At 42.2% G+C, this 15,236-nt stretch overlaps 1 protein-coding gene and 1 non-coding gene across 2 annotated transcripts; one reads left to right on the top strand and one right to left on the bottom strand.

Moving 5' to 3' along the window:
• The first annotated feature begins 167 nt into the window (after nt 1–167).
• Nucleotides 168–14,865, top strand: Mcm4 (minichromosome maintenance complex component 4). The gene is made up of 16 exons (XM_075970636.1): nt 168–376; nt 726–890; nt 1,166–1,329; nt 1,418–1,519; nt 2,168–2,263; nt 2,346–2,441; nt 2,912–3,050; nt 5,916–6,136; nt 6,632–6,752; nt 9,299–9,558; nt 10,008–10,373; nt 11,011–11,138; nt 11,855–12,062; nt 12,806–13,034; nt 13,496–13,629; nt 14,254–14,865. Exons 1-16 carry the CDS (start codon nt 307–309, stop codon nt 14,344–14,346), a joined length of 2,592 nt encoding a protein of 863 aa, XP_075826751.1. The 5' UTR covers nt 168–306; the 3' UTR covers nt 14,347–14,865.
• Nucleotides 9,039–9,145, bottom strand: LOC142842745 (U6 spliceosomal RNA). The gene has a single exon (XR_012909426.1). It is a non-coding gene; the product is annotated as a U6 spliceosomal RNA (small nuclear RNA).
• Nucleotides 14,866–15,236: the final 371 nt, after the last annotated feature.

Raw genomic sequence — 15,236 nt, 5'->3', positions numbered from 1 at the left:
GGTGCTTCCCGGAGGCGGAGCTACGAGAGTCTGCCTCTGTGATTGGCCGAGAACGTCCTCTCAGGTCACGCCCACCCCATGCCGAGGGCGCAGAGTGGCGCCTTCCGGAGGCGGAGCTAGGCTCTCTTGCCTCTGTGATTGGCCGGGTGCTGCTGGGCGCTGTGACGACAGAGCGCCTGGCGGGAATCGGCTCTGCGTTCCGACCCGGAAAGCTCTGCACGGTGCCGGCTGTATCAGCTAACACCGTTCCAAGAGTCCAGACGACTCGGAGCCAGCTTCTCCTTGTGGCGTAGGTACCGCAGCACCATGTCGTCCCCGGCGTCGACTCCGAGCCGCCGCAGCAGCCGACGCGGACGAGCCACCCCAACCCAGACGCGTGAGTCCCCTCATCTTTCGCTTTCCGCCTCGTGTCTGTTCCCGCAGCACCGTGGAATGTCCTGGGGCCTCCGAGCCTGGTGCTTGGTTGACAGGCCTGGGCAGATAGTGAGTGGCCTCTGGTCGCTCAGATCCTGATGACTGCCTGGGCGCTCACCTCCGGGCTGTCCGGCCTGGGCAGCTCCGTTGTTTAAAAATGCCAACTCCTTTTCTCTCTGTTCGGAGTCGTTTGTGGGTTTGGTTTTTTGTTTTGTTTTGTTTTTATGTAATAAGCTACTTGAGAGGCACTCCTGGAAGACTAAGCTTGAGCGTTTGATACTATTGTTTTGTTTTGTTTTGCGTGCCGGAAGTGAGAAGTGAGGAGAGCAGCAGGTCGTCTCCCAGCCGGAGACGGAGAGGCGAAGATTCTTCCACTGGGGAGCTGCCGCCCATGCCCACCTCTCCAGGAGCGGACCTGCAGAGCCCAGCTGCACAGAGCGCCCTGTTTTCCAGCCCTCCCCAGATGCTTTCCTCAGGTGGGTGTCTGCAGATGTGGGTTACGCTTTGGTCGATAAGAGTCATCAGCGGTCGGGATGGGATGGCTGGTTTAGCTGTTGTTGTGATGCCCAAGCAATTTTCAGTGTGGGCTGGTGTAGAGTCTCACTGAAGCAGCTGGGGAGGGAGGCAGAATTGGTACAAGCTGTGACCCAATGAGCCAAGGAAGCAGATTTTATAGTAGAACTGCATTTTTGGGGTATGATGTGCTACCGGGATTTCTTACGTGGTGAATGTGAATATGTTGTTTTTGTAGCTGTTCCTATGGACTTTGACGTTAGTTCGCCGTTGACATATGGCACTCCCAGCTCTCGAGTGGAAGGAACCCCAAGAAGTGGGGTGAGAGGCACCCCAGTGAGGCAGAGGCCAGACCTGGGCTCTGCTCGGAAGGGTCTGCAGGTGGATCTGCAGTCTGACGGAGTGAGTACGGAGCAGCTCTGGGAGCGGGACGTTTCTGGAGCCTAAGGTAGGTAGTTCCGTTAACCTGTTTCTGTCATCTCCTCTGTAGACAGCTGCAGAAGACATCGCAGCAAGCGAACAGTCTCTAGGCCAAAAACTTGTGATTTGGGGAACAGATGTGAATGTGGCAACATGCAAAGAAAATTTTCAGGTAAGCTTATGGATACTAAAAACTCATCCCTGAGACTTTGGGAGAACGTGCTGGTAATCTTACGTTGGTAGCCATGATGTATAGCAGCAAGTTGTTTGTGGTGTAGAATTTTATTCCTAAAATAATTTATGTTATGCAAAACATGGTGATAAACTTTTTATTAAGATTTTGATACTTTGAGATGGTTTCTCTGTGTAGCCCTGGCTATTTTGGAACTCGAAGCTGACTTCAAACTCAGAGGTCCACCTGTCTCTGCCTCTACGGTGGTAAATACTTATTTTAGCATTTGGGCAGAGGATTACTGGAAGTTCAAGGCCAGCCTGGGTTTATAGTAAGAACCCTGTCTCAAACCCAAAGAAGAAATTTTCTATCTCTGTATGTGTGCATATAGCCATAGATTTAAAATTTTTTTCTTTCATATAGTTATTGTTGGGGGGAGGGGACATGCCATGCATGGCTTTTATGTGAAGGTTAGAGGCCACTTTGCAGGGGCTGGTTCTTTCCACTGTATAGAACTGAGGTCATCAGGCTTCTAGGCGAGCATCCTTAACTACTGAGCCATCTTGCTGGTCTAAATTCTGCGTTTTAATAATAACTACATGTTTTAAGTTCATTAAGCTTAATACTTTTTTTTTACTCCACATCAAGCGATTCCTTCAATGTTTTACTGATCCTCTGGCCAAAGAAGAAGAAAGTGTTGGCATAGATGTTACTCAACCTTTGTACATGCAAAGACTTGGAGAGGTAATCAAATGCGATTTACAAATGGAAGTTTTGTGTTTTGAGATAATAAAATTAGTGAAATATGACTTCATTTGTCTTACAGATAAATATTACAGGGGAACCATTTTTAAATGTGAACTGTGAACACATAAAGTCATTTGGCAAAAATATGTATAGACAGCTCATCTCCTACCCACAGGTAAGAATTGATTTGAGCTTCATGGTTATAGTAAACATTTGCAAGGAATGTTCCTAGCAGCAGAATTGCATTAGGTTAAAAGACTGCTTCCAAAGGTTGACTATTCTTAAAGAAAACCATGTTTTACTGCATTTAAAGTGAGGATTTTTTTCTTCACTAATTAGTAGTGTTCCTTAAAAATAGTGAATCTTACCAGTGATTTCTTGGATTTCATCAAGTAAATTATCTCTTTTCGGGGGGTGTTAATTAGAAGCTGTTGAGGCAAGGTAGTGTTCAGGGTAGCTTTGTAGCTGAAGATGACCTTGAACTCCTGATTTCTTGGTTTCTGACCCCTGGGACTGGAGTTACGAGGTCTTATGACCTACCTGATTTGGTGCTAGGACTTGAACTTGAGTCTCCTCAGAGCAACAAGTACTGTCAACTCCTGAGTTATCTCTTCAGCCCCTATATCTTTATATTCATATTTACAGGAAGTCATACCAACCTTTGACATGGCGGTCAATGAGATCTTCTTTGAGCGTTACCCTGACTCCATTTTAGAACATCAGATTCAAGTAAGACCTTTTAATGCATTGAAGACAAAGAGTATGAGAAACCTGAATCCTGAAGGTAATATATTTAGTAGTAGTAAATGTCTTATGTGGGAAGAAACATCAAGAATTGTGTAGTGGGTAGTGATAGCATTAAATTATAAATTGAAAAGATTTATTCTGTATACTTTTGTGAACTTATTGTGCATTTTTCGAACTTAACTGAAGTATCTGATATAAAAGAAATTGTAATACTCTACTGTAAAAGTGAATTTATTGAAATACAATAAATTTCTAGTTACTAGGTATGCACTTTTTTAAGATTTTATTTATTAAGTATATAATGTTCTACCTGAATGTATGTCCACACACCAGAAGAGGGCACTATACATGGTTGTGAGCCACCATGTAGTTGCTGGGAATTGAACTCAGGACCTCTAGAAAAGCAGCCAGTGCTCTTAACCTCTGAGCCACCTCTCCAGCCCTGGTACGCATGTTCTTAGTCACTGAAGAAATCAAATACAAAAGGCCAGCAAGGTGGCTGAGCTATAAAAGCAATTTTTTTTTTTTTTTTTGGTTTTTCCAGACAGGGTTTCTCTGTGGTTTTGGAGCCTGTCCTGAAACTAGCTCTGTAGACCAGGCTGGTCTCAAATTCACAGAGATCTGCCTGCCTCTGCCTTCCGAGTTCTGGGATTAAAGGCGTGCGCCACCACCGCCTGGCTCATAAAAGCAATTTCTATGAAAACCTGATGATCTGAGTTCAGTTCCTAGAACCCATGGTGAAAGGAGAAGATTAAGTTTTGAGAACTGTTTTCTGATTTTACATCTGTGCCCACAGTCATATACACATGTAATAATAATAAAGAAAACAAATGCAGAACATGATTCCCCAGCCTTAAACTTTAAAGAATTCCGGCTTGCAAAGTAAATAAAACATAAAGTGTCTGTGCCTCGGGGAAAGAACAAAGTTCTGCACCTGTAGAGGAAAAATTGGTTATGAAAGAGAAATTTGGGTAATAGGGTCTGAAAGGTGAATAGATGATAGACTGGAGGGACGACAGAAAACAGCCTGTGAGAGATGGCAAGTGTGGGTGATTGAAGTGGGGATTTTTGAGACAGTGATGGGGATCAAAAACCCTAGTTATAAACTGCTTAGAATGTCAAAGAATTTAGGCTTTTACTCCTCATACTGGGTCGCCTTACCCAGTCTTAATACATGGGGAGGTGCTTAGTCTTTTGGGGGAGGTTGTTGTTTGTTTGCTTGTTTTGTTTTTTCAAGACAGGATTTCTTTGTGTAGCTCTGGCTGTCCTGGAACTGTAACTTGATATGCCACGTTTTGTTGATACTCATGGGAGATCTGCCCTTTCCTAAACAGAAACTGAGCAGTGTATTGGTGGGAACAGAGAGAGAGGGGTAAAAGGGAAGGACTGGGGGGAGAGGAGGGAACGAAAACTGCAAGCAGGTTGTAAAATAAATAAATTGAAAATGAGTTTTGTTTCAAAATAAGTAAAGAGATGTTTAAAAGAGAAAGATTTTGCCACTTAACATAATTCCACGAAGTTCTTGTATGAATTCAGTTAGACTGATAGTGGCTCAATTATGGGACATCAGGATCCTAATCTAGATAGTCCTTGGCATTATAAACAGGACAGAATGACATTTTTCCGTGTGTGGAGATTGGAATGTAGTTGTTTTTTTTTTAAATTAATAAGAATGCCTCTGCAGATAAATGTGTTAAGATTGTAAAGTATCTTCCATAACAAAATAATAGAGGCAATTAACATGAGCAGGACTTTTTTTTTTGGTATTTGTTAAAGAACCATAATTTTCTGTTCTAAAATTAGCTCCTTACATCACCTTTTTAGTGAGATGTTAGAGACCTTAAGAGAAGGCATACCATACTTTAAAAAGAACTTGTAGGAAGAGCCTGAGATATAGGTTGGCGGTAGATCATTTATCCACAATTCTACAAACAAACAAAAGGGCAAACAAAAGGAGTGTAAAAGAAGTGAGGACTGCTAAGAGGCAAAGTGCTTCTATTCCTGTAGGCACTGACCACAAAATGTGTGTGGTGCATGTTGATGACATCTTTACGTCCTTGCTCCGTTCTATAGGTAACAGAGAGAGAGGCTCAGGGCATCCCCAAGGTCATACATACTTTGCCCATGTTGTCTTGGTATGGAGTCCAGACTGTTCTTGTGTATTATATGTTGATTTTTTTGTAGCATGTGCCATGTAGGGTATCATTTCTTAAGAGCTGTTTTGTTATCAGAAGGGTTTTTTACTGAGTAGGGCTCAGCAAGTAGGCTAGGCTAGCTGGCTAGCCTACAAGTCCTAAAGATCCTCCTTTTATTTTTCCTCCCCAGTGCTGAAATTACAAGTACACCCCCAACCCCAACATTTCCAGCCCAAAATTTTTACCTGACATTCAGGTCTTATAGGTAGTTTTTAAAGTGAGGTGAGAGGCTGGGGGACAAACTGTACCTACATATCAAATTTCTCACCTGTTGTCTACTAAACAGGACACCTGAGGAAGAAAGAGCCAGATATGGGCCAGAAAGATGGCTCAGTGGTTAAAGATGCCAAGTCTGACCATTTGAGTTAGATCCCCAGGACCCACGCAGTAGGAGAGAAATCTGACTCTGATCTCCACACTTGGCACCGTGGCAGGCATGTGTTCAAATACACTGTGAATACATAAGTAAATAAAAAGTAAAGAAATGATTGAAAAGGATCAGAAGTATACTGTTGTTGAGGGGAAAGAAGGCTGGACATAGGAAGGACATCCTAGGCTAGTCCATTATTGGCTACAGTGCATGCTGTCTCCATTGGTCATCCACAATTCTACTTGAGTTAAGAGTCTGCCTTAGTTTAGTGGTAGACCCTTGTCTGGGTGGGCTGAGAGACACTCCTGGTCACAAACAAACCTCTTTCCTTTTACAGACATTGATCAGCTCATCACTATCAGTGGCATGGTCATCAGGACATCACAGCTGATTCCTGAGATGCAGGAGGCCTTCTTCCAATGCCAAGTGTGTGCCCATACCACCCGGGTGGAGATAGACCGAGGCCGCATTGCTGAGCCCTGCTCTTGTGCACACTGCCACACCAGCCACAGCATGGCACTGATCCACAACCGATCCCTGTTCTCCGATAAGCAGATGGTATGTGGCCACTCTGTACCCAGTGGTTTCCCCAACACAGTGCTGCCTGTGTTCGGCCTCTGAATCCTCAGCCAATTGTCAATCTACCCTCAACCTTCCTAAATGGAGTTCAGCTCTTTGCATCTTAGAGTGTTGGTTTTGTTGATGACTGGAATTTGGAGCACACTGAGGCTTCAGTACTGGTATGCTATGTTTCAAACACAGTTAGTATAGGCTGTGTAGCGGCGTAAACGAATGCAGACAGATTGTAAAAATATATATAGTTTTAATGTAGAAATAGACTTACAGAACCACCGTTCTCGCGGAGACCAGGAAAGCAGAAGCGACAGCTGGGAGCACGCTCGCCAAATTTATACGCAGACATTAGCCCGAGGCGAACACGCCCCCTAAGGGGCGGGACTTATCCCTACAAGGCTGTACAAAGTTTTGTGGTTCTTTTGGCTTTGTTTATCTCGGTACTTTTTTTGGTTTCAAATTCTCTCTTGCTTCCTTCAGATCAAACTTCAAGAATCTCCTGAAGACATGCCTGCTGGGCAGACACCTCACACTATTGTTCTTTTTGCCCACAATGATCTTGTAGACAAGGTTCAGCCAGGGGACAGAGTGAATGTCACAGGTAAGAATGTAGGTTTTTTTTGTTGTTGTTGTTGTTTTTCGAGACAGGGTTTCCCTGTAGCTTGGGAGCCTATCCTGAAACTTGCTCTGTAGACCAGGCTAGCCTTGAACTCACAGAGATCCCCCTGCCTCTGCCTCTGAAGTACTGGGATTAAAGGCGTGTGCCACCACTGCCCGGCCCACTGTTTGACTTTTAACTTCTCAGACGCATATTTTAGATCTCATGTCCTGGTGGGCACTTGCCATGTAAATCTCTCAGGACTCTGCGTGTGTCTCAGATTGGTTGTCTCGTGGTTGATGCCATGAGAGCAGCTTCAGTAGTGTGGATTGGATTCAGCCTGCCAGTAGCTCAGGGACAGAGCACCAACATGGGACTCATTATTTCCTACATGTCCAGCTACGGGCTAACTTTACTTATGGAGTAGAGCAGGGCAGAGCACTTTGTCCCCATGGGAAAGCTATTGCTGAGTTACTGATTGTTGCAGTTCATTACTGCATTAATTCGTGTTTCTAGATTCTAAATGTTGTTGCTTCATGCAGAAAATGTTCTTATATTCAGTGTGTGGCAGGCTTTCCACAGTTCAGAGGAATGTAGGTATTTGGTCAAGGGTGGTGAGTCAAAAACAACATTGTTCTTCATTGGGAACTGAGCCCAAGTATCTCTGGCTCCTGGGTCTGGGGCTCATTGTCCCAGCAACTCAATGAGTCAGGATTTTTTCCCCAACATAAGAGAGACATGCAGTCCCAGTTTTGCCCCACAATTGCCCTAACACCTTTGCTAAGATATTTAATCCAAGGTTGGTGTCCTCAGCTGTATCTTCAGTACTCTATCATAGTAGGTGCCCAGAGGAACAAAACTGGGCAATTTCAGGTGTCATTAATATCACCTGGTCTACATTGCTCTATGGGTGAAGTGTGATCTGCTTTGCATTTTTAAAATGTTATGCAAATGCTGTTTTGTTTTGTTTTAATTTTATATCAGAGGATAGCTTGTGGGAACCAGTTCTCTTGTTCTTTCACTTGGGGCCTAAAGATTGCACTCAGATCATCAGGTTTGATGTGCCTTTACCTACTGAGCACCTCACTAGCTCTCTTTTCTGTTTTAAATGAGAATTGCATTGTCTTGTTAAAGGACCACAGTCTGTGAGGGTGAGCTGTAGATAGATTTAGTCCTCAAAAGTCAGGGCCTGGGTCAGTGGTGCTTGCTGTGCAAATCAGATCTGAGTTCCTTCCCCTGGGTCCCACGTGATGGAAGGAGAACCAACTCCCAAAAGCCAGCTGCTGACCTTCACACACCACCCTGACCCTTGAGTGCATACACACAGGCATCTCACGCTATTATAAGTTGAAACTTTGATTTTTTCTTTTAAGCAGCTGGAAACAGAATTAGAATGGAGTTCTAATGGAATTCTAACAAAATTAGAGTGGAGTTCAGGGCTAGTTTGAAATCCAAAGAAAAACATTAGATATACCAGTTTAGAAAACCCTTCCTTCTGGAAGCTGAAGAGATAGCTACATGATTAAGTGCACCTGCTGTTCTTCTGGAGGACCTGGGTTCAATTTCCAGTACTCATGTGGCAGCTCACAACTGTCTATAACTCCAGACATAACTCACACACACATACATGCAGGCAAAACACCAATGCACATAAAAATAAATATAAAAAAGAAAACCCTCCCTTAGAGAATGTATACATTAGAGTAGCTAAAGTATTATTTATCACTTAGTTTCTCTCTAAATTACTTTCTTTGGTGATGCTTTTGGGGACACAGGTATGAGGATTGGATTGGCTTGTGCTAGGGATCAAGCCAGGGCTTTGGACATGCTTAGCATTCTCTGCTAGGGAGCTACATGGAAAGATCTCAGAAAACGTCCTATTCCTAGTTGATCCCCAAGTTGTTATTTTCCTTCACCTCTGAGTCAGTAGTCTGTCTTGCTATTCGTTATTTTTAAAAGAATTGAGATTTTGGTATTTTTATTTTTAAATTTTTGGTGTAGGCTTTAACGTTTTATTCCAGGTGATGACTAAGGAATTACTAAGCGATTTAGCCTAGGGAAATGACATTACTAACCTTTTTTACAAATAGCCTGCTCTCATTTTGTCCCTAGAACAATTGTGCACAAAGTATTTATGCACAGATAGTTCCTTAAGTTCATCTAGAACAGATGCATACAAATAGGTGCCCGTTTCTTCTGTTTCTTGATGTTCTTTTTTTTTTAAAGGGGAAATACAGTTATGTAACTGTGGGTCTTAATTTCCACATAAGAGAATATGTGGAGGATGAGGAAAATATGGAACGCTTCACGAATTTGCGTGTCATCCTTGCGCAGGGGCCATGCTAATCTTCTCTGTATCGTTCCAATTTTAGTATATGTACTGCCGAAGCGAGCACTTGATGTTCTTAATGTAGGCCTTAGTCCGAAGGCCAACTAGTAATGGATGTTTAAATGAGATGCAGCCCCCAGCAGCTGCACATTGCCTTTTCTGTCCACTGAGCCTGCAGTGGGAGAAGTAGTAAAGCTGAGTCTCTTGTAAATGTTCTTAGGCATATATCGAGCAGTACCTATCCGAGTCAATCCAAGAGTGAGCAACGTGAAGTCTGTCTATAAAACCCACATTGATGTCATTCATTATCGGAAAACTGATGCAAAACGCCTGCATGGCCTTGATGAAGAAGCAGAACAGAAACTTTTTTCAGAGAACCGTGTGAAATTGCTTAAGGAACTTTCCAGGAAACCAGACATTTATGAGCGACTTGCTTCAGCTTTGGCTCCCAGCATTTATGAACATGAAGATATAAAGAAGGTAAAAATGGAGTTTTTAACTTGAGATTAAGATTTACAATTCTTTGGGATCAAGTAGTTCAAAAAAATCCATTTACCACTGCTACCAACTCCCAAAGATAAGCACTGTTTGAGCTATGACAACAAGGCACTGACCCCTACCTCAGTTGTTAGATGAATGTTACTGTTTTGTTGTGTATATATTCATCTCTGTGCTGTGCGCATTTGTGTCCCTCAACCTAAGAGGTTACATGAGATCAGAGCAGAGGTTATGCTGGGTAAGTCCTAGAATGATACTGCCTAAAGTTTAAATTGGTTAGGAATAATTTAGAGTGACCAGAGCACTCTCAGATGGCTTTGGTCACACCTTCAGCTTATAAGTTAGAAAAGTACCTCTAAACCAGAAGAAAAAACTGTTACTCTACAAAGTGAATGTTTAGATGTGTTTGTGCTTTTTTTTTTTTTTTTAAGGGAATCTTGCTTCAGCTCTTTGGTGGAACAAGAAAGGATTTCAGTCACACTGGAAGGGGCAAATTCCGTGCCGAGATCAACATCCTTCTATGTGGTGACCCTGGTACCAGCAAGTCCCAACTGCTGCAGTATGTATACAACCTGGTCCCCAGAGGCCAGTACACATCTGGAAAGGGCTCCAGTGCAGTTGGCCTCACAGCCTACGTGATGAAAGACCCTGAGACCAGGCAGCTAGTCCTACAGACAGGTGCTCTTGTCTTGAGTGACAATGGCATATGTTGCATTGATGAGTTTGACAAAATGAATGAAAGTACAAGGTCTGTACTGCATGAAGTCATGGAACAACAAACTCTGTCCATTGCAAAGGTGAGTGGTGATGTCCACTTTGACTACAGACTCTGCAATGATGCCTGCTCACATTTCAATTAAACTTCTGTGTTGAAACCTACATTAGCTGCTTTTACTCACTAAGTGTAAAGCCAATAAGCTTTAGTTTGTGTTGAAGCTACTATGAATGTTGTGTTTGCTTTCTGATTTTAAAGATGTGTGACTGACTACAGGGGGTTGGAGAGATGCCTCAATAGTTAAGTAACTACTTAGCTGTTAAGTGGCTGCTTGACCAGAAAACTTGGGTTTGATTCCCAGCACCCACATTCAGCTCACAACCATTTGTCATCTGTAGCTCCAGTTCCAGAGGAACTAGTGCCCTCTTCTGACCTCCAAGGTTACCAAGTGCACATATAATGCACATTCAGGCAAAACACTCAATATATAGAATAAAATTTAATTAAAGACAAATGTAGCTACAGAATGCTTATGTCTTAAGGTCAGTCCTAGGTATGAATCTAAGGACAGAGTCCATCTGTGTGCACTGAAGTCAGTGGGGCTCTTGGCAAGCAGAACCAGCAAAGCAAATGATGGTTAGTAAGAGGTCAGATGAAGATGGCTTTCTTCCTTGTGGGGGCCAGGAAAAGGCTTCTAACTGCAGTGCTTCCTTTGATAGGCTGGAATCATCTGCCAGCTTAATGCACGCACATCTGTCCTGGCAGCAGCAAATCCTATCGAGTCTCAGTGGAACCCTAAAAAAACAACCATTGAAAATATCCAACTACCTCATACATTGTTGTCAAGGTACTGAAACATTTCTATATGATGCGTCTGTTGGCTTATTCATACACTTATCAGCAGGAGATTGAAAAGAAAACAGTAAGAGTCAGCAACTGCTGCCAATCTGTTAACATTAAACAATGATTCAGATGTGGTTGGTCAGAGCTCTTGGCAAGGTTTATCTGTTCAATTATTTTACTAAATTTGTTTTGTCTCTGATGGTGCTAGGGATTTAATGAAGGCCTCTCATGTGTTAGGCAAGTGCCGTATCACTGAAGTACACTCCTTTTGAAATAGTTATTCTCAGAACAGTTGAAGGGTTTTTAAGATTTATTTATTTACATACAGTATTCCGCCTGTATATATGCCTGCAGGCCAGAGGACACCAGATCTAATTACAGATGTTTGTGAGCCACCATGTGGTTGCTGGGAATTGAACGCATGACTTCTAGAAGAACAGCCAGTGCTCTTAACTGTTGAGCAGCCTCTCTAGCTAAGTTGAAGATATTTTTACCTAAGTATACTTAATCCTCTGAATTATAGTAACATTTCTCAAAGAAAATCTTAACATCTTTGACTTTGCTCTTACCTAGGCAAGGCTAAGGATTGGTTGGTTGGTATGTGACGGCCCTCTGTTGGCACGTATATAGTACAGTTGATAAGTGGCTTAAATACCTCTAGGTCCTATATATAGGTATGTTGGTGTCTCAACAATAAAGACAGTGTTTTTCCTCTGTCAGGTTTGATCTTATCTTCCTCATGCTGGACCCTCAGGATGAGGCATATGACCGGCGTCTGGCTCATCACCTGGTTTCACTGTACTACCAAAGTGAGGAGCAGGTGGAGGAGGAGTTCCTGGACATGGCAGTGCTGAAGGACTACATCGCATATGCACATAGTACCATCATGCCCCGGCTGAGTGAGGAGGCCAGCCAGGCCCTCATTGAGGTAACCAGACTCTGGATAAGTTAGCTACCTGTTTCTCTTAACTTCTTCCCTTGTTTTGAAAAAGAAGAAGTTGGTGGTTGATTCACACATACTTACAAGAGGAGCAGGAATGTGGTAGGGCTTCTTTGGGCTGAGTATTCTGATATGGCATCCTAGCTGGGTTCTAAAAGACTTAGTGGGGGTGAGAGATGATATGTAATTTTTCATTTGTATCATAAAATAAAATACTACATGCAAAATTAATTCTCTTTGGAACATTATATCTTCAGGCATCTTTTACATGCCTTATAAAATGGGTCTCATGGGCAGTCTTTTGCCAAGCCTTTTCCTACGGGCTCTCTGATTCATTCCTTTCCTCTCCCACTATTTCCTTTGTTGTGGTTGTTGTTGTTGTGTGCATCTGTGTTTGGTGCTGGGGATTATACCCATGGGGGTTTAAACATGCATTCTTCTAGATACACTGCCAGCCTTTTAATCGCTCTTTTTCATGCCTACCTGTACAGCTATCCTGACATCACCATACATGGATGTAACAATCCTCTAGGGTTCTGTTTCTGTTTGTGTGTGTGAGGCTCCAACCAACCCTTAATGAATCCAAGTCCCTGGCCCAGATCCATTTTGTAACTACATTGTAGGTAGATAGGCTTTCAGTTGTTTCACAGAACCCTAACTGCTCAAGGTCATCCATGAAACTGAAGGTCTTGTCAGCAGTGGCTTCATTTTGTTGTTTCTATCTTTTCTAGGCTTATGTGAACATGAGGAAGATCGGTAGTAGCCGGGGAATGGTTTCTGCTTACCCTCGACAGCTAGAGTCATTAATTCGATTAGCAGAAGCCCATGCTAAAGTGAGATTTTCAGACAAAGTTGAAGCAATTGATGTGGAAGAGGCAAAACGCCTTCACCGGGAAGCTCTAAAACAGTCTGCCACTGACCCCCGCACTGGCATTGTGGATATATCTATTCTTACTACAGGTTTGTTACTTGCTTTGAACAAAAAGACTTAAAATCAAAAGGGATTCTGTCTCCTCTGGCATCGTGCCACTTATTAAAGTCCATTTCAAGGGAGAACAGGGCATGTACATTTGCTCACCTCTAGTCCCAGCTAAGCAGAAGGCTCAGGCAAGAAGGTCACTTGAGCTCAGGAGTTCTAGGCAAACTGAGGCAGGACAGCAAGACCCTGTCTCAAAATAAAAAGAATTTGTTCTCCTAATAAGTATGATTACACTTGCTACACAGCTTACGTAGGCTTTCAGTGGCAATTAGCTATTGATATGTAAAATAATTGAAATAACAAAAACTCATGCTCTTGAAAATGCTCTGGCATTTGGTTGTTTTCCTACCTACCTTGGCAATACTACAAAAGGAATGTGGGAATCTGTAACGTTTTACTTCCTCATGGCAGAAATATTTTCAATTATTTCTTTTTGAAATAGGGATGAGTGCCACTTCTCGTAAACGAAAAGAAGAATTGGCAGAAGCATTGAGGAAACTTATTTTATCTAAGGGTAAAACACCAGCCTTAAAATACCAGCAACTTTTTGAGGATATTCGGGGACAGTCTGACACAGTAAGTATTTATATATGTGTAAGTAATAAATGTTAATAAGAGTAAGATGGCCTCTTCCATAAACACAGTATCAAAATACATAATTAAAATTTTAGTATACTTGTTTGGATTTTAGATTTGTTTTAGGAAAGAAATATCTGTATGACCTTTTACAATTAATTAAAGATGAATCTTTAGTGAAAGAAAAGCTGTATGGGTTGACGTGAAAGTCCGCTTGTTTTTCCTTTGTCTTCATAACACTTCTTCACTTACTCTTGACCGCGCTGCATGATGGTGGCAGAGCTTAGAAAGGCACCTGGTCCTTTGAAAAAAAGTTTGCCATCCCTAATTTACAGCATGAAAAATATGTGCAAGTGGGTTGGTGAGATGGCTCAGTGCGTAAGAAAGATAGCTGTCACTAAGGCTGACCACTTGAGTCTAGTCTGGACCCCACGTGGTGGAGGGAGTGAACCGACTTGGCCAGTTGTCCTTTGGCTTTCATTGATGCACCAGCTCTCACACACACACACAGGAACACAAATAAATATGATAAAATTTAGCAAAATGAGTTGTCTACAACCACCAAAATGACAGGCATTTTTGTGTCTAAAAGGAAGATTTCAATGTGTGACGTTTTGTTCCTAGGCAATTACTAAAGATATGTTTGAAGAAGCCCTGCGTGCTTTGGCTGATGATGACTTCTTGACAGTGACTGGGAAAACTGTCCGCTTGCTCTGAGCTGTGTGATCCTTGGTCTGGAGTTGGTTGCTGTTTTTGATGCGAACAGTCTGAAAGGCAGTATTCCACCACATAAAAGTTTTCTATCCTGTGATGCATTTTTTATTTACATTTTAAATTATCACTATATACAGTAGAGACCGCTTTCTTGATGCTCTGCTTTACTTAAGCACCTATTTGCACACAGAGTCTAAGCCCAGTTTTGGAGAAGGTTTTTAATGGGGCCCTTTGCTTTTGTTGTGTTGCAGTGCAGGGGATGAAGCTAAGGGTACCTGTATGCTATGAATGCAAGCTAAGCCCCAGTGTGTAGAGAATTTTGTAACTGGAGGTAACTGATGACCAGGACACTGTGATGTGATGATGAGCTAGTGACTCTAGCACCTGGATTTAACTGTATAGAGGTTTCTCGGTAACTGTTACTAGAACAAGAATGTGATTGAAAATTACTAAATTCCACATTGGTTTCTACTTTTTCCTAATATGTAAAACTTTTTTCTAAATAAATGATAGAGAAAGTAATACTTGGTTGTTTAACATTATTTCTCATTAAGAAAAGAACTAGATATTGTATTCTTGGAGTCATAATGGTCCTTTATAGGTTATAAAAGAAAGAAATCAAGATATAATGAATTACATTAACCCTTTTAGATCCTAGCAATCATTCTCAACCATGTAGCTTTAAATTTTTATGTAAATATTACTAGAATAAATCTGTAAGCCATTTGAATTATATGAATCACATTTTAATGTAACTTGGAATCAGTTCTCACTGGTAGTGTTCATAGATCTAAAAATGAATGCTGATATAGCATTTAGATGTTGGTACTGAAATGCTGTATTTCAAAGGAGGAAGTGAGGAGTTGGGGCATCACCAGAGGCCATCTATTACC

Source organism: Microtus pennsylvanicus, chromosome 1 (assembly GCF_037038515.1).
Source record: "Microtus pennsylvanicus isolate mMicPen1 chromosome 1, mMicPen1.hap1, whole genome shotgun sequence".
In the NCBI taxonomy this organism is placed as follows: Eukaryota; Metazoa; Chordata; class Mammalia; order Rodentia; family Cricetidae; genus Microtus; species Microtus pennsylvanicus.
This window is presented reverse-complemented; position numbering and strand designations above follow the sequence as displayed.

Excerpts from the sequence above, each read along its gene's own strand:
- Mcm4 (XM_075970636.1), top strand. The coding sequence starts at position 307 with ATGTCGTCCCCGGCGTCGACTCCGAGCCGCCGCAGCAGCCGACGCGGA. Across the intron at positions 3,051-5,915 it reads GAGAAACCTGAATCCTGAAG|ACATTGATCAGCTCATCACT; the intron begins GTAATATATTTA and ends TTCCTTTTACAG. Across the intron at positions 6,753-9,298 it reads GGACAGAGTGAATGTCACAG|GCATATATCGAGCAGTACCT; the intron begins GTAAGAATGTAG and ends AAATGTTCTTAG.